This window comes from Taudactylus pleione, unplaced genomic scaffold (genome assembly GCF_031769625.1).
Source record: "Taudactylus pleione unplaced genomic scaffold, aTauple2 ptg000533l, whole genome shotgun sequence".
Lineage (NCBI taxonomy): Eukaryota > Metazoa > Chordata > Amphibia > Anura > Myobatrachidae > Taudactylus > Taudactylus pleione.
This window is the reverse complement of record NW_028284935.1, coordinates 3,959,853-3,984,812: the sequence shown is the minus strand read 5'-3', so window position 1 is coordinate 3,984,812 and position 24,960 is coordinate 3,959,853. Positions and strand designations below refer to the sequence as shown.

The 24,960-nt window shown below is 44.3% G+C and overlaps 1 protein-coding gene across 1 annotated transcript in view; it reads right to left on the bottom strand.

The window, feature by feature from the left end:
- Nucleotides 1–24,379, bottom strand: part of GFRA4 (GDNF family receptor alpha 4) — a 482,549-nt gene extending 458,170 nt beyond the window's left edge. The window contains exon 1 of the mRNA XM_088450886.1: nt 23,521–24,379. Coding sequence (XP_088307012.1) covers nt 23,521–23,569 — 49 coding nt within the window. The 5' untranslated portion in view covers nt 23,570–24,379. The remainder of the gene's footprint in view (nt 1–23,520) is intronic.
- Nucleotides 24,380–24,960: the final 581 nt, after the last annotated feature.

Here is a 24,960-nt window from a genome sequence, read left to right as displayed (position 1 = left end):
GGTCCCCACCGTAGCTTCAATGGTAATTCTTCTGTTGTTTAGAAAACAGTAACCAATATGTGATACGTACAGGATAACTTATTTAAACTAGAGATGAGCGGTTCGTTTTCTTGCTGAAAACCGAACACACCCGAACGTTGGGGTTCCGAGTAGAACCGAGACCGGACCCAGGTCTTCTAGGCAAGTTCGGAACTCGTATCTAAAAACCGGATGTTGCGTGTTTTGGATTGTCTTTAAGACCATCCCTCGTGACTTCAGGTGCTGTGAGGTGGTCAAAATTGGCTGGAAATGGCTGGAAATTAATGTGATTGATGTTAATAACACTACAGAATCAAAAACAGGTCCAAGTTACATGATTTTAGCTGTTTTAATCAATTTTTTAAAGAAATCCAAAACACTTGAAGGTGGTTTTCCCAAAACCGGACGATGATTTAGAACCAGAGCCAAAGCCAAAACTCAGAGGTCTGCGCACGTCTCTATTTTAAATACTGAAAATGTTTACAATACGGTATGCAAGAATTCAGTCGACATCTTTTTTCACAGACCAGTAATCTTTACTATAGGAAAACCCAAGAGAAATATATTTATAAGATCGTATCATTTTGAGAAGGATGAGGTTAAATCATACTTGCCTACTATCCCGGAACGCCCGGGAGGCTCCAGAAATCGGGTGGTGCTCCCAGCCGCCCAGAAAAGCAGCCATGTCTCCTGGCCATCTACCTACACGTCTAGCAACACTTCTCCGCAGCGTTGGGGCCTATGACGCAATTTATGCTGAATCATCATGGCTCCGCCCCCTGCTTCCCAATGCCTGGAATCTCTGCATTGTGTAGTACGGTTGGGGCTAGAATGATGCAATTGCTCGGTCACGTCCCACGCTTTGCCTCCTAATGTCACCAGCCACGCCCTCCATCCTCGGGGCACCGATCATTGAGGTAAGTGTAAGTGAGCGGGGGGAGGTCGCAGGGGGAGGGGGTTGGTGAGTCAGCGGCTAGCCATGCGTGGACACCTACTCGCAAAAAATACAGTGATAAGACTGCGGAGGGGATTCGCAGGGACAGAGCTTTATCGCAAGCTATTTTTGATAAATCCCAGGTGATATTTCCTAAATTTGCATTGCGAATTTAGGCAAAAAGTATCACACTAGAACCGAATTTTAAATGCAGATTGTAGCAAATAGGACTCTTTGTCCTTTGTTATCTCAGTCTACAATAATGTCACATCAGAGTTTACACTGATGTCTGGGTGATCAATTTAAACCACAATGTGTTTGTATTATTAAATGTTTCCTCATGGAGATTGATTGAGCAAGTATTCATACTAAAGGTAAGCAAAGTGTCTGCAAAACTTGGCAGAGCCTTGTTACATGGAAGAACTGTATGATAATCCGGCAATAAAACCTTCTTGTTACGCTTTTTATCTTTAAATTTCCATTTAGCAGAATTTATAGTCTATTAATGGAGCTAGGATGATGGATAATTCATTCTGCCGTGTGGTGTGGTTGGGACAGGGCTGAGAAACGTGAGGCCTAACATCGCCAGTGTAACGCGCATTATGGCGCTGCTAAACGGCAGAGTGAGGCAGGTGTTTTGTGGAACAGTTGAGACAATTTAGCTCATTTCTCAGGAATCCTTTTGCTGAGGTGAAATCTCCTGTCTGCGTTACATTATCTGACATATGTTGCGAGGCGCAGGTATCACCACCAGTGCTATTTATTCAAAGGATAGACGTGAATCATCAGCGGCTTGTCTATAATTACATCTCACTACTCTAATTCCGTAGAAAACAATAGTTAGTGACAATAAACTCTACCAATTGGTCTCTATCCATCCTTTCAGAACTGCAATTAAAAACGCAGATTTTCCACAATCCTATGCTGCTCATATGTTCACCAATGATGACAGCTCCTGTAATTAGAATCTTTTTTTTCTGTTGCTTTGTTGTATTTTATATTCCTCAAGTGTGCCCACGAATCACTTGATCATAATTAAAACTAATTGTGACCATCTCTAGTCTTTAATGTACAAATCCCACTGGGAACCTTGTTGACCAAAATTTGCAACTTTGGAATGCATATTAATATTACCGTATACCCTTCATAATATAGCCCCAGGTTATATGGAGGGCTGGTAGTTTCTCAGGAGGGGGACCCCATTTTATCCCCGACTTTCCAAGGATTTCCATCCCTGGGCTAACCAGTTTGGGGCTTGTTAATGTTATGGCGGGGGACCCCAAGCTGTGTTATCCCCCCAGCTGGTTCAGCCTGGGGCTGGTTATTAGAGAATAGTGGGAACCCTAATTTCCTAATACCAACCCAGGCTGAGAGGTCCAGGATTGTTGGTCCGTTGTTCTAAAGTGGGCTTTTCGGTTGGTTATAGATTGGTTTTGCCTTTAATAAAAGGTTGGTTTGCAAAATCAACGGGAAATCCCCCCCAAAAAGCCAAAACGACCTTTAGTAAATTTACACCTAGGAGAACCTCTGTGGTTGTGCTGTTTCTTTTCTGTCTTTCTTCGCTGCTGAGTGATAGTGAACTTTACACTCCAGGGTAATGTTGCAGTCCATCTAGTGCACCACCACCAATAGGTGAAACTTGGGAACTGAGGTCAAAACTGCCAATGATTATCTTCCACTATACCCTGGGGAGAGATTCGAACTAAAGTAAGGTGTTTCCACAATAAAAATTCCAAGATCTGTCCACTAAATGGGCTTGCGTGCTCCTCTTATTTTTGTTCTCCGATATTACCCTTTCACCATGGCTCGGGATTTCCAACATCACGCTGAAGCACGGTAAGTGAGCAGCTGGCGAGGACGCTATTAGGAAATCCTCTGTTTATCCTGCCTGTAAGTGCAGTACGTCACTGCATAGTAAGGCACTTTGGGGGAGATGGGTGAAGCCTCACCAATGGTGGAGAAGTGGACAAATGGAGAAGTTACTTATAGAAACCAGTCAGCTTCTAGTTATCATTTTATAGAATATACTTGATAAATGCTAGGTAGAAGCTAATTTGTTTCTATGTTTCTAATTGCAGGACAATGGGCTCATTCGTAGACGGATTGTGGCCCAGCTGGAAGACTGGGGCGTGAGCCTCGGTATTCAGAGAGTGCATGATAAGGATAAAGTCAGCTTATGATCTATCATTTTTAATTTCAGAATTTCAAGGTAAAGGAAGGAAGGAAGGAAAGAATATCAATAAAGAAATCATTTTCCCAGATAATTACTCTATTCATGGTAAAACTAATCTGTCAAGATTGTTTAAACTTTTTGCCGAGATCATTCGACTCAGGTCAACTCTCATAACTTCAAGAGTGGATGAAAACCTCCCGTGTTCAGTCTACGGAAATGGGAGTTGGCAGAGTAACCCGCCCCTGGCTTATGTGATTAAAGCTAACAATAGCCTCCACAGCAACAGTCTATGGCAATGGAGTTCTGCTTTAACTGCACAGTAGAGGCTCTTCTCAGAGATGTTCCAAGCTCGACCATTATTAATTCTCTCCATCAAATACAGATGGCAAATGTCTTCATTTTCTTAAGCATCCCTGGAATCATGAAGAGTTGCTGGATTAGCTTCTAGGAGCAAGGAAACCCAGAGGTGCTCCGGTTCTCCACCAAAGGTGTTTCTCCTCTTCCAAGATTAAGATGCAAATAAAAATAGAGTATCTGCAAAGTCTATTCTTGCTACAGCTGTAAATCAGAACAAGTCTATTCTTCCCTATAAGAAAGGAACCAAGGACCCTAATGACAGGGGTCCCAAATGTGTGCAAGTCCAACATATAGTAGTGGGAGGCAGGCTAGCTCACGGCTACTGTTGCTTGTTCGATCTTAAATAATGGAAGATATGAGGCTACAACGGTAAGTTCTCCCCAAACCCCTAAATGTTATGTATATTTTTGGATTGCAGAACTATCTGTTCCCCAGAAGCAGACAAGGCCTTACAGGACATTATTGCAGACATGCTGATATAAGTACTATCTGTAGCATGGGTTTTGCCAAATAGACCTCAGAGATATTTCAACATTCTAGTCTTTTCCCAGCACAGGAGAATCCCCAGGTTCCACATCCACCAAAGACCTTCCAGATAGCCCCAAGGGCCTTTATCAAGGTTCTAGTTGTATAAAAGATCACCTCAGGTTGCACAAGCCTATACATTTGTATCCATCAAGATGATATTATCCACAAAGCTATGGCCCAAATCGTATTACTGCGTCAGATTAAAGCCCCTATGCAGTGTTTCCAAGAATACAGATGGCTACTCAAACAGTCCAAGTCAAATCTGCATCCAATACAGAACGTGGTACTTGTATGCATCATGTCATTTCAGGGGTCCCTACCATACTTTAGTTATTGCCAACGCAACAGCATACTATAGATAAAGAAAATCAGACTCTACGCTACTGCTTCTGTGAAGATACATTCCCAAGTCGCTGGGAATTTGCTAGAGACAACAGAGGCAGTTCATTGGGCAATGATCTCTATACGGCCCTTTCAGATACGGGGCCTGATTCAGACCCGGTCGCAAGCGCTGAGCACTCGCAACAGGTTCGGTGGTGGCCCAGAGCGCATGCGCACGACGAAGCCGGCTCCGTTGAGTGCATGCGCGAGAACTGGATAGCGAAGGGGAATCCGTCACTCCGGGTCTCGCACCAAAGGGGGCGTGCTGTCGATGTTGAGTGACACCACGCCCCATTTGGTGGGCGGGTCTGGGGGGTTGGCTGCCCAGATGGAGGCGTTCCCATGAGAACGCCTACCGTTTGGAGGCTGCCCCACTGACATCACAAGTGATGTCAGTGGGAGAGCTTTCCGCTCTGTTTGAGCCGAAAGCTCTCTGGGGCTTGCGGCCACGAGACCCTACCACGAGGGTCTCGTCGCAAGCCCGATGGCCGCGATGGTCTTGACCACTGCGACCATCATCCTGGCCGCTCGCATTAGCTGTGGGTGGCAACCCACAGCAATGCGAGCAGCCAGGAGACCACTCCATAAAAAAAAAAAAGACGCCCTGATTCAGAGCGAGTGCTCTGTCAGAGTGTCCGGCTCTGAATCAGGGCCACAGTTCCTTCAAAATGGAAAAATAATTCCTCATTCCTCTCTCATCAGGATGGAAGGAGCCGGTAGCGGCCCACCTACTATCTCAAGAATGGTGTTTTATTATCAAGGATGCGATATTGGGGGTTTGCATCCGGAGGTGTTTTGGTCAATGCAACACATAAGAGGAAGGTCAGAGGGAAATCTCATGACCCCCAACCTGAACACACGATCCAGCCTGGGACAGGACGCCTTGGCGGGAATGAGCCTTTGCTCGATTGCTACGTTTCAAAAAAATGACGTCATCGCCATCTGTACCTGTCACCACAAGAAGCTTGCCTGAGGAGCTTCCAAATATTGTGCATACCCCGTTGTGTTCAGAATGATAGGTTACCTCCCTCCAGTGCTTCATTGCTCTTTGGAAGGCCGAGGAAAAAGGAAAAATTGTTCTTTTTTTTTTTTACCTTCATTTTCGATTTCCTGGACGGCAGACCTTGCAGTGGATACAATCCTACACTACTTCCATGCTTGGATGAGCAAAATAACTTGTCACGGGGAGAGAGCATTTATACATTACTTTTCAATTTCCTGTCTGTCCGCGTGGTGGGAGGATTAACCCTTCAGTGCCTCACTGCCAGGTCTACAGTCTAGCAACACCTTTACCATTATATTGCTGTTATCTCTACATAGAGAAGAGGAACAGATGGGGAGAATCACATTCAGCACACACAATGGAATATATGGGAGTGTGTAGTACGTCCCAACACCAGTGTCATTGTAATGGATGAACTCCTGCACTTTGCAGCTGACAGAATTGCAGTCCTCCCCTTAGCAGTAATAACTATATAGCGTCATGATAACTGTCACACATTGTTCTTTTGTTAAGCTGCATAACTGTTTCCATAGCTCGTCTTGCTTCTAGCATCTGCCAGGCTGTGGATTGGGTGGCACGGCGGAATGCGTTGTTACATCATAGCTGGAGAGCCGCAGGTTGCCCACCTCTGGTATAGTTGCTCAATATAAATCTTCCAGTGACAAAATACCAAAGCATGGGATGTTCCCTGAATACCTGCAAAAGTTGTCAATGAATGTTCCAAAAATATAAGGTGAAGAATCCACAAAAACTACAGTCATAACGTAGGGTGTAAAGAAACATTATGCTTTCAAGTGCTCTCCATTTGCCTAAATAAATGTTTTTCTAATATTTACTATCTTGATAGTAAGTTTAAGTGATCTAAAACACTAGGCATGGCTTACCGTTTTCCCCAACATTCCGAATTTTGGCGAATTGTACTTTCAAAGGCCTATTTTTGAAGCCCTTTCTCCAGCAAAAGTGTCTTTTTCTCCCCCAGAAATAGGGTTTTTTACCAAGTGTCGCCATGTACAGCCTATTTAACCAGGACAGCGGCGGTACAAGTTTTTCCACTGTCTTCCGATGCTGACAGCAGGAAATAGGCAAAGGTAAAAATATATATTAAAAAAGAAATTATTTTTTTATGTTCTTGATAAAAGTCGTCCTGACTGAAACGTCGAACGCAGACCTATTTGCCTCGTGAGTCTTATTTTGCAGGTCCTGTGAGTGCCGCTGCTTGTATCAGTACATACTGTACTTTGGTTCTTTAACCCTTTGAGGGTTTGTTTTCTCTTAATCTCCTTAATTCATTTTCCACCAAAATGGCTGTGGGAGCCAGAGGCGTTGCGGGCTCTGGTGACACCTGGTGCGCACTCTGATGCCTCTGAAAAGGGGGCGTGGCCTGAAATAAAGGGGCGTGGCCTAACAAGGCATCCTGATGACTTCATGACGCCACTGGTGGGAGCCCAAGTCTACAATTCCAGTTTCACTGCGCATGTGTGCCGACAGCATGTGCAGAAGGTCCCAAAACGGTTAGAGAACATTGGGGTCTATTTACTAAGCCTTGGATGGAGATGTGGTGGACGGAGATAATCTCCACCCACTTTATCTCTCTCCAAGGCTTTGTACATAGAACCCAAAGTACCAGCCAACCAGCTCCTAACTGTTATTTTTCAAACACAGCCTGTGTTTGAAAAATTACAGTTAGGAGCTGGTTGGCTGGTACCTTACCTCCGTTCACGTTATCTCCACCCAAGGCTTAGTAAATAGACCCCAATGTCACTGCTCGCCAGACTTTAATTGATAAATTGCAGTGATAGGTTTTCTATCTACGCAAAACAGGGTGCTAAAATTTTTTTCTTTTATTGCTGCTATATCAGACATAGGGCTCTATTTATTAACATTATTTTGACTAAAGTAAAGTGAAAAAGGATGTTTTCACACCCTTTTCACATTATTTTAGTATCGCCTACATTTACTAAAGGGCAATTGGAGTAGAATTCGTAAAATTCTATTCCAAGCCCTAAGTATCACTTATTTTTAGTAATAATTGTAATGGAAAATGTGATCTGACCAGAGTTACTAAAAATAAAATGTGAAAAAATATCGGGGAAAGCCCTGTGATAATAACGCCACCTGGAGGTGGCGTTATCCAGGGTCTCCCCCGGTTACCGGACTCCTGGCCTGCTCTAACGGGGAGAGCAGAGCCGGGAGTCGGTCCCAGTAATCAGCTGTGTGGTCTAAACAGACCGCAAGCTGATTACTGCAAAAAAAAGAAAAAAAAAATAGTAAAAAAAAAAATTAACTTACCTGACTCCAGGGACCGGTGATCGGGCCTCCGGTTATGTCTCCCCTCTGGTCAGCTGGTCTCCCATAGTGCACTGCTGCCCGGTCATCAAGTGATCGGACCCCAGTGCAGTATGGGAGATCACCTGACCGGAGGAATGGAGAACATCACCGGAGGCCCGGATCATGCAGGTAAGTGTAATTAAGGGAGAGAGGGTTCGTGGGGGGGGAGGGGGGGTCCGCGATCGCGCGGGGGGGGTCCGTGATCGCGGGGGCGGGGCTTAGCGCCGGGGGGGGGTAGCAGCGGAGACCGGTCTGCACATGCGCGGGCACTTAGTCACAGTATTTTTTGCGAAAATACCGTGATAAGGCTCTGAAGGGGATTCGCAGGGACAGATCTTTATCGCAAGCTCTGTCCCTGCAAGGGATTTGTATTAAATCCCTGTGATATTGCCTGAATTCGCAATGCGAATTCAGTTGTTAATATCACACTACAATCTGCATTCAGTATGCGCATTGTAGTAAATAGAGCCCATAGACACATTTATTCTTAAAATGATAACTTAAGCTTTAATAATATTATTGTAATTAAAGGGTGGGGGGTTTCAAACGTAGGTATATGTAAAATTTACTAAATTCAGGAACAATCTGCAACATAAATATATTTTCAGTGTCATTTTTTTTTCTTTAAAACAGACATTTACAGAGACGTGTTCGATCATGTGTGACTGTCCCTGCGGTTAGAAAATGTTAAAGACCCTTGTTTTGGCAATAACAATTGGCGCGTTTGCGAAATTGGCACATAGAGGCGAGCGCAAGGGTGGTTTAATTTTCCTGGGTGCCAGCTATAAATGTCATTTTTACATTCCTGCCCACGAAAGCATCACTGGTAAGGAACACACACAAAGCATGCTGACAGCACGGTCGTCTCTCCCCCGGCACGCACTCTGTGTGGCTGCTTCTCCGATCTCTGACCCCAATTTGCCATGCAAAGAACAAACGTACAAATTGATTATTGGTTTCCTACAGCAGGAGGGGCATAGGACAGAGAATGGATTGTCAATGACACTGAAGAGTTTCAATGTTCTTTCTGACATTCAGACGACTACTATATGTTGTTAACGGAAGCATCCCCAGCTATTAATTCAGGATAAATCGTATTCTGTGCCGACAGGCAAAAAGCACAAAACCTGACTTTATTTATTCATCAGTTCCATCCAAAGATATTCACAGTTGTTATTATTTCTTATATCCAGGGCCGGGTCTATACCTTGCGTAGCTCAGGGCGAAAGTTTCCTTTGGAGCCCTGCGTTCAGGGGGCGTGGCCTCATAGGGGGCATGGCAAAAACCCAAAATTAAAATACCAATTGCAGGGAAAGAGTGGGCTGGTGCCGCCAGACTAGACATCACCAACGGGGTGTCTGAGGCCAAGTCCTTAGGCCGCAGCGCCCCATACGATAGCTCCGCTTGCCTGTCCCTAGAACTGCCGCTGCTTATAGCAAAACACACGACAACATATTGTGGTAATATCAGTGGTAGCAGGTGCTCACGCCCTTAGGGGTCCATTTACTAAGCAGTGTTATGAGACAGAGTGAAAAGTGATAAGGTGCCAGCCAATCAGCTCACAACTGTCATCTCACAGGCTGTGTTTGAAAAATGACAGTTGGCAGCTGATTGGCTGGCACCTTATCACTTTCTTATCACTTTTCACTCTGTCTCCTAACACTGCTTAGTAAGTAGACCCCTAAGTGCTGTACATCCGGGCAGCACTGCGACACTCAGCATAGTAAAGATGGCGCAGCCGCGTGTACACAGTAATACAAACGGCGGCCATCATGGTAAAGGTGCCTGGTGGCTTCACTACAAGGAGACAGCGCAGGAGCTTTAAAGCTGTTTAGAACGTCTCTTTATAGACGTTGTCATGAGCAAACATTTTTGAATTTGTTGTGGATCTCGATAACACATGTAAAGGGCCACAGACATAAGTGAATACAGACTTGTGATCGAGGCATTAGAAATATAAAGCTATGAAGTACGGTCAGCCAATGTATGTGTCATTTTAAGAAAAAGTATTAATCAATGTGTTTGTTTTAAAGTTTTACACGCAGTTTGATTAAACATTACAGAGGTTGAAAACTTCTTTAAGTCTCCATGTACAATGTTAGGGGCTTATTTATTAAACTGTGTAAAATTGTCCATTTTTGCAGAATTATGGAAAAATGAGAAAAAAAATGTCCTATGTATTACTGCGATAAAGCTGGACAGCGAGACGTTGCAATTTACAAGCTCCAAATTCCCTACCCTGAAAACCTGGTGAGAGAGGAATCTCCTGAACCCGCCTCGGTAAGCGGAAGTACCTCCCCTCTCCTTGTACACTTACTTTACTTTGCACATGTGCGCCCATTGGTACAGCCGCGTGTGAGCAAGGTATCAGATACGACCGTGTCAGGGAGAGCCCAGTTTGGCGTGGACGCATCTCATATGTCCACGCCAGGCAAGTGATTAACACGGTCTAAAGTCTAAAAAAAATTGTTGCAAAATCTAGTGCAAATTAATTTTTTAAGGGGCAAAACAGGCGGGGTGAGTAGTTCCGGTGGTATAATATTCAGGTGCTGCCATTCTGCGCGATACCATTCCAAACTTGGGCTGATGCAGAATTGGACATTTGTCCATTTGCAGAGCGTAGCTTGCTCCGCAAACAGAACCAATGGTATCCAAGTGCAGGTAACGCAGAGCACTATGCATTATGTTCATGGGCGCCGAGAGGGGGGGGCGGGTACAGTTTACCCGGGCCCGGCTTGCTAGAGCGTCACCCCCCACCCCACCTCACAGCAGCTCAGCACACAGCTTGTGTTGGGCTGCAGTGTGAGACTGCTCGCGGCTGCTGCAGCACTGATCGTGCCCCCCCTGCTTAGCTACGCAGAGCTTACAAGGGGGCGTGGCCACGCCTACCGCGATTAGGACACACCCCCTCCTTTACCCGGGCCTGGCCAGGGTCCCTACGGCCCTGATTATGTTCGCATCTCCACTTGCACCTGAAAGGGCAAACCTGGGCTGTAACAGGGCGGTCTGCAACATTCAGTGAGGGCACCCCAACGGAACTGCGGGCTACGCAAAGCTGTCTGAAAGCGTAAATACCCATTTTCAGACATATCTTTTGTACCAAGGATAGGGGTGGTGCCAGTGCCCCTGATGATGTTGGTGACAGCATCAAACCAATAGCAGCAGACCACTCGCAAAGATGCGTACAGCCCAAATATACGCATTTGCAGTAGTTCCATGTGTGCAGTGCGGAAGCCATTGCAACCAATTAGCATTCAGCCCTCCATCAGCCCCTTTATTTCCCCTAGGGTTTACATTTCCCATTTTGGTAAACCTGCGCCAAGAATCAGCTTATTCCCAATATCTGGAGGGGACCATAAAATGCCTGCAGCACCGCTAAGGCCTGTGGGCAATGCTATGCACCAGCATTCTAATATTCTTTGGCAGATATGTAAACTGCTTCGAGCCCTATTGGGAGAAAGTGTCTATAGATAAATAAATAATTACTATTCTTTTCTTTTGTTTTTTTCCTTTCCTCCAGCAGTTTTGCATCGAGAGAGAGAGCGAGAGAGAGAGAGAGAGAGATTAAACAAAGATGCATTCATTGGCTGGCAGTGAAGGAGTTAACCAGCATACGGTATGCTGCGGAGAAGATCAGACAACGTCACGCAGCACCGGTGGGATGCACAGAGACAAGTAAATTATTTGTGAGCGAGCCCTAAACTGGAGACCAGCAAAAAAATGCAAGTTTAGCAAAAAAAAAAAGTGCTGAAGTTCTTCCAGGATTAAGATGAATTACAGGAAATAGACTAGAAAATTGATTCTAATATTGTTAGCCTGAGAAATAAAGACAGTCATTTTGTAAGTAAAAAAGGTTTGTATTAAGGATGAAAAATCAAAATATCATTGATCTATAAAGAGCTTCCCAGTACAACAGGATATCTTCTTTCTCCTCGCTTCGCTCTGGGGTTGTTAATTAATACAGCTGGAACGGAGGCGATAGACGTTTTAACAATGAATTTATTTGCATTCCTGTGAATATCAATCAGTGCACTTCCTTGTGTGGTTTCATGGATGGATAAGATGACATGTTGCAAGTGCTTAATTGGGTTCATCATAGAAACCTACTATACAAGGGCATACTGGGGCTTATTCCACCCCAGGCTGGGCGTAAACTGGGCACAGCACTTATTTTATTATTTATTTTATTTATATAGTGCACATATTCTGCAGCGCTTTACAGAGAGTATTTCAGACACTCCCATCAGTGCCTACCCCAGTGGAGCTTACAATCTATGGGGGGGTCTATGTACTAACACCTCAAGGGAGATAAAATACCAACCAATCAGCTCCTGTTATTTTTTCAAACACAGCCTGTAAAGTGACAGTTAGGGGCAGACTGGTTGGCACTTTATCTCTCTCCAAGGGTGCGATGCACTAAAGTTTTACCACATATCAATATGTACTAAGCATTGTCCCGATGGGTAACCCCATCTTCAGGTGGCGTTACCCAATACAAGCCTATGGACTTCTTTTTGGGATGCCCCATGAGACGGATCCAATCGGATCTCTCCCATCTCCCCTCACCGTGCGAGGGTCCCTCTGGATGTAAGGCATTGCGGATGCGATGCTTAGTACATCCCGCCCCAAGGCTTAGTACATAGACCCCTATATTTCCTACCACATGCACGCATTCACACATGAGTATTACCCGGAAGTAACTCACGCAAACGTGGAGAACATACAAACTCCACACAGATGAGCCTTGACTGGGAATTGAACCCATGATCCCAGTGCTGTGAGAGAGTAATGCTAACCACTACACCATCCATGCCGTTTATGAATAAAGGTAAAATCTGCAGTATCCCATAACAACCAGTCAGTAAACAGCTTTCATAATTCCTGATTTCACTTTTTGTCCTATCCTAGACAGTCTTGGCTCCGCGCCTCCTCATCCTCACCATAAGAAGACTATGATCAGTGGTGCCAAGAGGTAGGGGGAGAGTGTGCATCCATTACCCGGGCTTGGGTCACTGTAGGGGTCCGGGATTACAGGGGGGTGTGGTCACGTCCACGCGCTGCCGTGGCCACGCACCCACTAATGACTGTACACTGTCTTTTTTTTCCTGATCTGTACGGGGTTATTTCTTCAACCACAAATGCAAGCATAGTATCTTCTCAACTGTAAAGACATTTATGATCAATCATCAATGACCTTTATATGATTTGATGGATTGCGAATCACACAATGTTCCCCTTCTGGATCAGTTTTATAGACCAATATGAATAAAAGTTTTGGAGTTCCCGCACGAGTAGCGCAATTTTAAGTTTGTTGCCGAGTTATTCATGGCGCAATGAGAAGATATCACAGACAAATTATCTCCTGCATTAATTTAAGGAGCAATACACAACACCATCCCCATACAGTGTTTGCGTTCCGGAGTGCAAAGAGTGATCCAAACTACGCATGCGCGGCCTTACTTAGGTCACGCACAGGCAGCGAAAGCACAAGTTTGCTGGGACAGCTACTTATTGCATTGCTCCCAGGTAGAGGACAGTTCCAGGATTGCTGCGTATAGCAGCAATAAGGAACGGTATGTTTTGGAGCGCTTAGCACTTTTTAGAAGAAAAAAATAAAAACTTTCCACCTACTATATGAATGTTTTATTGGTTTCTGCTGTTTGTAGCCTTGGGTATAGTTTTATGCTTCTTTGTAGTAAAAAACAGCCGTGGTACATGAATATACTGCGAAACAAGTGCACGTTCTATAGCAAATCTTAAGAGAACCTCTTTGGCCCCGATCAGCCACTGGATATTGATGGACAGTTCCATTTCTACTGCAAGCCATGGAATAACCTACTGTATACATCAGAATATGAGAATTGGTTGGCCCTATTTTCTTTAAAAAAAAAAAAAAAGTTCCATGAGCACAGTGTGTGTTTTAACTTGGAACGTCGGTAGTTATGGGTAACCCAAAAACACTTTGTCTGCCACTCTTCCCTGGGACCATCCTAAACGCTTCCCTTTATGGTGCTATATATTCCTCTTATGGGGAACAGTGCCAGGCGACCCAGGATCCTGGCTCCTTAATTTATCTAATACCTGTCTATCAGTATGCGAAAAGTTGCTTTTGAGACATTTCAAAAACATCCGCCCGACCGATCCCCAACGACTACGAGAGAGTGATTCTCAAGAATAAACTACATGAACATGGAGTTCATAATTATGCATACTCCGATAAACACAGCCACAGACAAATTTATAATGCAGATAATTCCGTCAAGGTTGTCCTTCCGTCTTACAGTAATGGCTGATATTGAGAGTAGAGAGAAAGTCCGTTGGTATGCACCAAGGTCTGGGGTGGCCTTCAAAAACCAGTATACTTCTGCCTTGGAGTGAGGACCAAAAGGTATCAAGAACTTTGTAGGCTAGCGCTATTTAAGTGCACATCCACTTTTCTGTTCCTCTCCGTTCCTCCATCACTTCTAAACATCTCTGTCCTTTTCCGCCCTTTGGGTGAGATGTATTGAGCCTTGGAGAGTGATAAAGTGGAAAGTGATAAGTTTCAACCCATCAGCTCCTAACCGTCATTTTTCAAACACAGCCTATAATGTGACAGGAGCTGATTGGTTGGTACTTTTATCTCCATCCACTTTATCTCTCCAAGACTAAGTGCATCTTCTTCAGTCTATCTTTTACCTCCTATACTTGGTGCATCAGTATTTCAATTTCTACGGTAATCATGTGTTGCATGCTACAGTGCTAATTGCCATGTACAGATCACAAACTGTGTACTGTCTGTTCTCAAGTTAAAATAACTAAATAAATAAAATAAATTATACTTCATCGCAACATAGACCAACACTGGATCCATCTGTCCACTGTGTCTGCACATGGGTCAATCTAACTGTCCAAAAACATTGTCAACATAATCTATATACAGTATCGCCATGAAACAACGTAGCTTCTGAAATATATAGTTTGGCATTAGTGTCTCCCGGGAAATGAATAAATGGAAGCTATAGTGTCGTGATAAAAGACCTCAATTAGGAATAAAACAAATGATGGGTCAGGAGTAGCCAATTTAGGTGGAACGTGCAAGACGCTGTACAGATGGGAACGCGTTCCGACGGAAAGATGTGAACAATTCCCCGAGTAATAGGTCCTCTTCATCAAGTATGACAAGTAGATTGGCTAATTTATATATCTTTCTAAGGATTCCTAGAGTGATCCTAGCCCATGCTCCATAGCAAGACATGATGACCTCGGAGGCTCTGAATATTTAGAGTGTCATGGCCGCTTGCTTTAACAAGTTTTGTGCTACGGTAATGAAGGACAATTCCCCTGGTCATCCTGTCCGGTTATTTTATGTTCTAAAATCAGTGCAGAATTTGATAATGAAAACCTCAATATCTGCAGCCAAGGAAAATAAAAGTAAAACAGCGAAAATATTGTGAGTGATTGGGAATGACAGCTGGTGTAATGGAAGATCTCCGCCCCATCTCGCCAAACAGACCCGTCAAATTCTGCTGGAGAAATAAAACAAAAAACATAAAAGTTGCATGTGGGCGTTTGAGGGGAGAAAGGCAAAAATAAAAGTAAAGACTGTGTTCCTGGGGAAATTACAGTCATTTGCTAGGGCCGATTCAATTAGACGCAACACCCCCCCACGGCTAATTGAATTGTCCTAAATTGTTGGAGAAGAAATGTACTAAATGTTAGAGAGGAAGACTATTTAATGCTATAGAGAATGAGAGATTTGAGGGTGATGCTCATCAATCAGCAGTAGGACAATAAGGCTAGAGGAACCATAAATTTGAGTGCAGGGTTGGACTGGCCCACAAAGGTACAGGGGAAATCCCCGGTGGGCCCCACTGTCTGTGGGCCCACCTCCCCTCCTCCAGGTGTCAAGTTTTAGACCTCAAATTATAGGTTGTTACTTTATTAGAGTCAGTTACCTGGTAGAGAAGGACCACTGATCAACATGGGGGCTTGGTTCCCATCTATAGAAACTACACCATGTTTTGCCTATTGTTTAGCCAAGCGTCTGTGGTGGCTGGTTACACCCCCTCTGGTGGATGACCACACTCCTTTAGCATGGGCCCTTACCACTGATTCCCCTGGTGGGCCCCTCATTGCCCAGTCCGACACTGGACCCGCTGTCATTTACAGCCTGGAAGTCCAGTTTTTGGACAAGGAACTATTCTGTCTAATGGCTGTGCGTTCAATCTAGGCAGGGGAACTATTGCAATGTTTACTCAAGTGCACAGTCACATTAAAACCCCATGGGACGGGGCCCTAAACAACATGTTGGTATGGGCCCCCTTCCCACCGATATCTGTCAAAATAATAAATTACAAGAAAACAACAATTCAGTGGGTTAGGGTAATCTGGGCCCCTTAGTGAACACGGGACTCTAGTTATCAGCCTAGACTGCTGTTGGATTCTGCAGGGGCAGAATGGCCATGAAGAAATTGTCACAACACAGTATAAGGGTAGGGATACCCCCTGCAACTCCCGTGCATAGCTGGCGAGGGTCACATGAGTGAATGTGCCACATGATCGGTTCTCATTAGATGTGGCGCTGCTGCTGTGCAGCCAACCGGTCAAATCCATATTATGTGATTCAGCCAGGGGGTTACATGCCCTTTGTACCTAGGGGTAAACTTGATCTAATAGCAGCTGCTTTGCCAGTAATTATTAAGTCACGTTTTGGAGCGAATATATTAGTGCTGGCAATACAGAAACCCTGTTGTAGGCCCCTATGGGCTGTATGAAAACAAAGAGACATAGAGTAATAGCAGTGCAAATGCTTTGTTCCAGCTTTTCATTTTGTAATCATGTAATCAGACAAATAAGGTACTGTATAAAGGTCTGCTGCTGCTTGCCCATGTTAATAGCAGGCCAGTCTATTAAGTAATTAAAGCAGGGGACTGAGAATGTGGTGGGACGGACCTTCAAAGTCATCAGCCATGACAGCACTCAGCAGCATGCAGCAAGCAACTTGTAATTTTCTTATTACCTAAATCTGTTCAGACCTGGCACAAGATGACAGTCCAAATTCCTCCCCCTGTACAACCATTTACTTTAATGGTTTAATTAAACAAAAAAAATATATATTTTATATATATATATATATATATATATATATATATATATATATATATATATATATGTATATTTTTATTATTATTTATTTATTTTTATTCTTTAAACTGACACTCGTTTCATGTTTTGCTGTTGTCATCTCATGATAAAATGTTGGCAACAATGAGGAATCCACCAGACACAGCACACTTTCTATATGAATTTCTCAGGCCACGGAATGTTCTCTGTGTAACACTAGCCTCACAATATCTGTTCCGTTTATGAATGTTTTAACAGGGCCAGAATCAGTCTTAGCTTAGGGTCACATCCCAGTCGTGTATCAGTCATACTGATGGCTGGACAGACAGTAGCATCACCCCTGCACTGTGCAGTATCATGTAATATCTCTGCTCCCACCGTCCAACTCTCTGTATAATATTTCAAGGCAACCAGTAAAGATGCATAAAGCAAGGGAACCTCATATAATATTTATTATGTAATCTGCTATAAATTGGCAGAAGTAAGAGGACACCTCCAAGAAAGCCATTCTCAGGAATGATGGTCACTCATTTCTGCCTGTCAGAGGAAAGGGCAAAGGTCATTTCATGCCCTATTAAATGTTTTATGTTGGTCCAGATGTTAAGGGTAGGAAGTCAAGTCATAAATTCGGATTGATTTTTGGGCATGCCACAATAAGGACATAAGGATACGTACAGAGGAGGCTTCTGGGTAATCTCAGGGCACGCTTCCTGTCCACTCATTAATGGAATTTATTGCGCTCATCAATTAAACAGAAATGAAGGAGTCTGCATTTCTGCCTGCAACTTTCTTCACAAACAAAAAGGCTAAAATGCCGTTTTGGAGAGTTCACTTATGATAAACTAAACAGAAAGTTTTATTTATATGGGATGCAGGGATTACTTGTGCTGGTGGATTCTTTAATACCCCCATCATTCCAGCACTGTCCTTGTCTCTGATGTCAGAATCTGACTGTGTTGTTTCAATACCCCCAGTACTGTCAATCTCCCTATTTAATTAATTGAAGGTTCAAAGGGGAGTGGCATTGACTACAGCTGTCTGTCTGAATCATGGAAGCTGTACTAGCCTAGAACACAGAGATGCATAATGGGAGGAATTAAGGATCTGCAGAGTCAGAGAACTACTCCCCATTTATGAAAAACGTATTATTTTATATTAGCTTATTTTTATTATTTTATGTTATTTTTTTTATTATTTTATTTTAGCTAATTTTTATTATTTTATTTTATGTTATTTTTTGTATTATATTAGCTTATTTTTATTATTTTATTTTAGCTTATTTTTATAATTTTATTTTAGCTTATTTTTTGTATTAATTTTATTTTAGCTTATTTTGTGTATTATTTAATTTTAACTTATTTGAATTATTTTAGCTTATTTTTTGTATTATTTTATTTTGGCTTATTTTTTATGATTTTACAGTATTTTAGCTTGTTTTTATCACTTTGCTTTTAGCTTATTTTTTTGTAATGTCAACCAAACATTAGCAACAGTTATACCCCTATTGCCTAAATACCTGAGTATTTGACGGTACGTGCGCACCAACCCGGTTCTAGAGTAGGGGCTTGATCCAATTTTCTGTGATGATCTTGTGGGTGCGAGTCATCGCGACAACAGCTGCACTTGATGGCAGGCTGAACCAGGGGCGGATTGGGTCTGAAAACCAGCCCGGGAAATTTCTGGACGCAGCCCTAATGAGGGTGGGGTCTGTTGAGGGGTGTGGTCTTTTGATATATCAATCTATATATAGTTATATCTATATAGATATATATATATATCTCATCTAAATGATCCAGAATATTGTAGACTTACTTTATAATAATGAATATTATTTTCAATTATTTGCCAAGCCAGCCGCCACCGCCTCCTCGCCTGCTGTTGTTGTTTAGCAGCTGCGTCTGCAGTCTGTGTCCCATGAGGCTGGAGGTGGGCCGTGGAGGGGCTGGAGGTGGGGCCGTCAGTATATTGACTGACAGCCCCAGGCTCCGCAAAGGCTTATGGGAGGAGCTGCTGCGGCTGGGCATGCGCAGCAGCTCCCCGTCGGCCATATTTTTTTTTTAACCCAGCCACAGTCACTCACTGGCTTCTGCACTTGCGCAGAAGCTGCACAGTCAGTGTGCACATTGCAGCTGCTTAGCTCCGATCGCGGCAGCGGGACTGCCGGGGTCCAGACTCCAGGAAGAGGAGGCCGCCCGGGAGAATTGCGTTGTCACATGCTCAGCACTGGCCTCTTGTACCTCGTCCCCTGCCAACCATGAGGTTAGGTACTGAACCAGTATTCAGCCAACTAACTGAATATTATTTATTAGCAGTTTCTTATATAGCGCAACATATTCCGTTGTGCTTTACAATTGGAGACATTAATAGAACAAAACAGGGTAATAACAGGCAGACATAGAGGTAGGAAGGCCCTGCTCGCAAGCTTACAACTATAGGATAGGAACTAATGATGTCAGGCACAAAGTGGCTCATGCCTCACTGGAGTCCCTTATTTTTACCGAATTCATAGGTGTTAAATAATTGATATATGGTAGTGCACATACCAGAACATAAAGTAGCCTCAATTCAAGCATGCCTCTATGTGACTGCGAACTAAAACAAGCGATTTAGGGGTATAATTGTGACGATGTGGGGTGCCGTTGGCGGTGTTCCAGCGCTGTTGCAATGGAGTATCACCCACCCATCTCCCCTAATTGATGCGACCCCCCCCATGCACCGCCTTCTCATGAACATAGGTTGATCCAACAAAACTGACTGCCTCCACTACCAACAGGATCCAGACACACTTTAATTAGAATTAATTTATAGTCACCGGATCCCATGAGATGGACCAGCGGACTCCTCCATATTACGGTCGCTGTTAAATCCGTCCTTACCTTCAATAAACACAGCACTATTGCTTGTTCTACAGCCAATGTACGTAACCAGGGGAAGTGTAAGTGCTGCAGATGACTTCAGCTTCAAGCACTTAAAGCCTGCTAGACACACACCTATACTATATGAGCCATTCTAATTAGTTAGCTACACAAAATAAACACAGCAAGGTAAAGTGAGATTAGACACAGCTTGATGAGGAAAATAACCTGTACAGTTACATGCAGCACTGACTGTAACTTCATGTGAATGCAAACTTTTCATAGAAAGAAAACAGGGAACTGATCCGTCCATTATTATTTTATCATGTTATGTGGCAAGTATTAAAAGACATAATATAACCTGCATGCAGTGTAATTATTACCAACAAGTGAGTCAATAAAGTCAATACTTTAGTAATACCCCTTTTACACCGGAGCTAAAAACCGGGTTTTTGAATGGATAACACGGGCAGCTCCCTGGTGTAAAAGGGGAGGGGTTGGATCCCCAGGTCGAGTGACCCGGCAATCCAACCCAGGTAACTAGCAGGGTTTAACACGAGCGTAGCCTGTGAAACCCTGCTGTGAGAACAGCGCATTCCGGGTCACGATGACCTTGAGTGCGATGCTAGCCAGCCGATTGGTCCGGCTTCAGTGGCGCTTGGAGATTACGTCATCTCTAAGCGTCCACTTTCACTCCGGAAAAGCCGGGTCTATGCAGACCCAACTCCGGTGTGAGCGGCGCCGACTCGGGAATATCCTGAGTTGGCACCGGCAAAATTCCGGGTCTGATCCGCATACGAACTTTCTTCCAACTCCGGGTCAGACCCGGAATTTAGGTGGAAAAGGGGTATTATAGAATTAAATGCTAAGGGGCATATTTGCTAAAGTGTGGGTTTTTAGAACTGGAGATGTTGCCCATAGCAACCAATCAGATTCTACTTAACATTTATCTAGCACCTTCTAGATCTAGAAGATAATCGCTAGAGTCTGTTTGGTTACTATGGGCAACATCTTCTGAAGACCCGCACTTTAGTAAATATGCCCCTAAAACTCCAGTCACAGCAGATGGAGATTGATTTGTTCAACTTTTACTCGTTACTTTTTCAAATGCAAAGAGTCCTGTCAGTTTATGTAATTTTCATATCCTTACAGAAAGGGAGTATGTGATCTCCTGTCAGTTCAAGCTCTTACATGCCCCTCAATATGGTATATACATTTACCTACGCTACTCATGACTACAAGGATTATTTCCTACACCTTCAAATTCATTGCATGAGAACAGGACCTTTAACAGAGTGAGGCCAGACCTGGGCCATCCCTTGGGCCGCCTTAGGTCCTGCCTAAGGCCCTGTGGGCTTTGAGGGGCCCGGATTACCCTGACCTATTTTATATGGGTTTTTAATTTTACAAAAGGAATGCGTTGTTAGGGGCCCAAACCAGTGCCTTGCTTAGGGCCCCAAGCCCCAATCAGGCTCTGGCGGAGTCATGTAGACAGCTGAGGATGCTGGGTTGGGGTGGAGTTTGGTTGTGTAGCAGAATTTCTTTTATAACTGACTATCTGACTCCTGGATATAGGATCTCTATGCTCAGTAGCCACAAAGGGATATACTGTATTTCGTAGGAAGTGACTGTCTCCTACAGGCTGTGTGGTCCCTAGCAGTAGAAAACAATTGTAGTGAGAGGGCGTGGACACCAAAACACCATCAGTGCTATGCATTACGGCAGGCCTGGCAGTGAGAGGGTTCCATCTAGAATTTGCAGTGACATTCCCTGGCTTCAGCTAATCCCTTGGATGCAAGGATTTAACTCTTTTCTGTTCAGCATCAAGAAATGTTGAAACCACTTTATCAGAAACTTTCCAGGTCTTTATTTTTTTTCATTTTTTTCTTTTGGTGGGGGGGGGGGGGGATTTTAATCCGTTTTAATCCTCGTAACCTCCTGAAAAAAATGCAAACGCACATGTTTGGGGTTGCACTTAAATGCCATTCCATATGGCATTAGCTTTATCTTAAATACCATTAGCAAATCCCCGGATCGTACAAGGTGTTAGCTGTTAATCTCATCAAAAATATCATCACTGTGCTGCACATAAATCCATTTAAATATGCGACTAATAAGGTTATGTTAATACCGAGAGCTGCTAATTCCTGCTCAGACTCTGCAAACAATGCACTTGAATGTTCTCTTGCAAGGTTCCACGTTTATTTCTCCTGGATCAGGAGCCAGCGGAGTGCTGTGGAAAGGCGAGTCGTTTGTTCCTGATAGTCGTTTTTATGGGAACGGCGGAAAAAAAAAAAAATAGCTGTTAAATAGATTGTGAATTTTGCAATGTGTTGGTTGAGCAACCTCATCCAGTGCAGAAATGATTATACAGCAGTGTAGAGGGGCTTCGTGGGGAGCGAGGGAGTGGGGTCGCCAGACAGAGAAGGGGCACCAGACTAAAAAAGAAGGCTGACAAATCAAATGCAGTATATACCATGTTATCCCTAGGGACAGGCAAAGGTGTGAGGAAAAACTGATGGGTGGGGGGGGCATAAAAGCCAGGAGAAATGCACGAAGGTACCAGGGGGTTGAAGTAAGACTGACACAGGGGGCCAGGAGGGGGATAAGGGGTTCTGGAATTAAAATGAGTGGACCTGGAATAAAATATTCTATATACATATTAAAAGTGGGGGGAGGAAATTCACATACAGTAGTGTAAATGCTTTGAGACTACATTACAGCAACATCACATCCACAGGGGAGAGGTGCAGACTTGCTATAAGGAGAGTCCTCAGCTGAATCATAGACACTGCTACCCCTCAGCCTTAATACAGAGAGATCCACTGAAGTCAGGAGCAACTTATGCAGTAATGCAGATGGGGAACCTCACGGATGGGAATTCTATACAAGCATATGGATGCCCGCGACTGCACTCTAGGAAATTTATAAATGCATGCATTTCCAGTACACATGCATTCAGTGCTATGTATCTACCTGCTAACAGGGTTGTTGTACTTGGATCAGAGCTCGAGGTTTCACAGTACCAGTGCAATATATATTTATGTAACTGTGTGTTTGTGTTAGTGTGTATGTATATATATATATATATATATATATATATATATACAGTTCCATCGCAACACACATTTATATGCACACACACAATTCCTTCTGCCCCTGCTAATGTGGAAGGGCAAGTCCTGTATTATTTATCAGTGCCAGTATGATGCCAGTCTGGAAATCCACACAATTACTCCACTTCTAGGACAGAGAGAATACAATAGGCACTACAACAAGCTGCCAGTCTGTATGCAGGATATTATTTTGGAATACAAACATGTCAGTACTGCCTCCCTGCCAGGTGCCAGTCCCATGACTGGCTGGGCAATGCTGCTGGTAGGTTTGTGCCAGTGTAAAACCAGTCTGTATGTACTCAGGTTTGTACTGTTCACAGCAATCTAACAGTCACACATGTGTGTAAATGCCCAGGCTGCCCACAGGCAAAGGTGCCAAGAGAAAGATTCCCAGCTCAGTGCTAGTCTCCAGGTGCCCACCCCAAGCATAATGCTATGCCATGTAACTATAGCATGGTAATATTTATACACAATGCCAGTATGGGTTTCCACATCCCCCCCCCCCCCAGGAAGCTGTGTGCACATCCCAATGCAGTGCCAACTCAGTGCCAACCTGTGCACACATCATTACAAATGATTCCCAGCCTGGTGTGTACAGTGCCCAGCTAAGCACAAGTGCAATCACATAGAAAACCAATGCAATGTCCAATGCGCTCTAATGCCAGCCCTGCCACAAACCATAGAACATAATAATTAATAATAGTACATACTGTAAGACTTACCGCAGATGAGGAGCAGCAGGACGCATCCACACAGCCTGACCGAGCTCATGGTGGCTGACCCCTGGGGGCACAGGGACGGGGAATTGGAAGTGGGTCCTTGTCTTAACACTGGGTTCCGCAGCAGGTGTGTAACTTACTCTCTGCACCTTGTATTATACACATCCCCCTGTAGATCCCAGCTGCACAATCCAAGGAGATGCAATCTGGGGAAGAGAAGTTTAAAGCACCCCCTGTCGCCAACTTCATCCACCAAGACGCGCGCTGCGCTCACCCCCGTGCGGGAACTTTACAGGGCTCCAGCAATGTGCAATATCCTGGCAATGGTATCCTGGGATCACATATGGGGAGACCTGGGATCCTGCCTCTGCTGACTTAAATCCTGAGAGTGCTCAGCTCCGGGTATCCTTGGAGCAGGTACGTAGGGGACCAAGTGGGGGTGCGCTAGGAGAGGGTTATATGGTGGCTCCTGTTATCCGTGGAGCAGATAGGGGTCCAGGTGGTGGTGCGCCAGGAGGGGGCTGTGTCGTGGCTCCAGGTATCCTGGGTACAGATAGAGCAATCCTGTTATCCGGAGAGGGTCCTGGGGATGCACACAAGGGGTTAGTGCCAGGAGTTTAGCTCCAGGCACTGGCGCTGCTTCTGACAGATCCTGCTCTTGCCCTGACTTACATGCTGTACCTCTTCTCCACCTCTGCTGCACAATGCACTACTGTCTCAGGTCTGTGGATCAGCAGGCTGCCTGTCACTGTACTGAGCTATAGAGGGTTTTAAATGGACAGAAAAAAGAACAAAACAATAATTCGTCAGAAGCAGCTGCTCTCTCTCTCTCTCTCTCTCTCTCTCTCTCTCTCTCTCTCTCTTTCTCTCTCTCTCTCTCTCTCTCCCCAGCATCAGTCCCTCCCTCACTTATACATTGCCTGATAATGGGGGAATGTGTGGACCAGCACCATCTATCCATCACAGGGAGAGCTCCCAGCATCAGGAGTTGGGCTGGGCAAAGGGGGGCCACACAACAAGCTACCCCCCCCCCCCACCCCTCATACTAACAGCTGTCTGCTGGAGCACAGTGCATTTTAGCTGCTAGAGGAGACACTACTGTGCTTTCCCTGGGAGATGGGCAGATAATCCCACTGCTGCCCCTCATCAGATGCCAGTGACAGGACTGCCAGTGTGCAAAGAGCAGGGTACAGGGCAGGATCCAGTACTGTCATAAAGTAACTTAATTTAATTACAACTGTGGCAGCAAATCACACGATTGCACATATTACACTGTTTCTATAAACCATTTATCTTTTGTACTGTATAAGTCTGTTCTCTTTTATCTTGTTTTGTTTGCACTGTTTCTGCTTATGTACAGTGCTTTGTAAGGTGCTGCGGATCCCTTGTGGTGCCATCTAAATAAAGGATAATATTATTATTAATAATAATATTAATAATAAT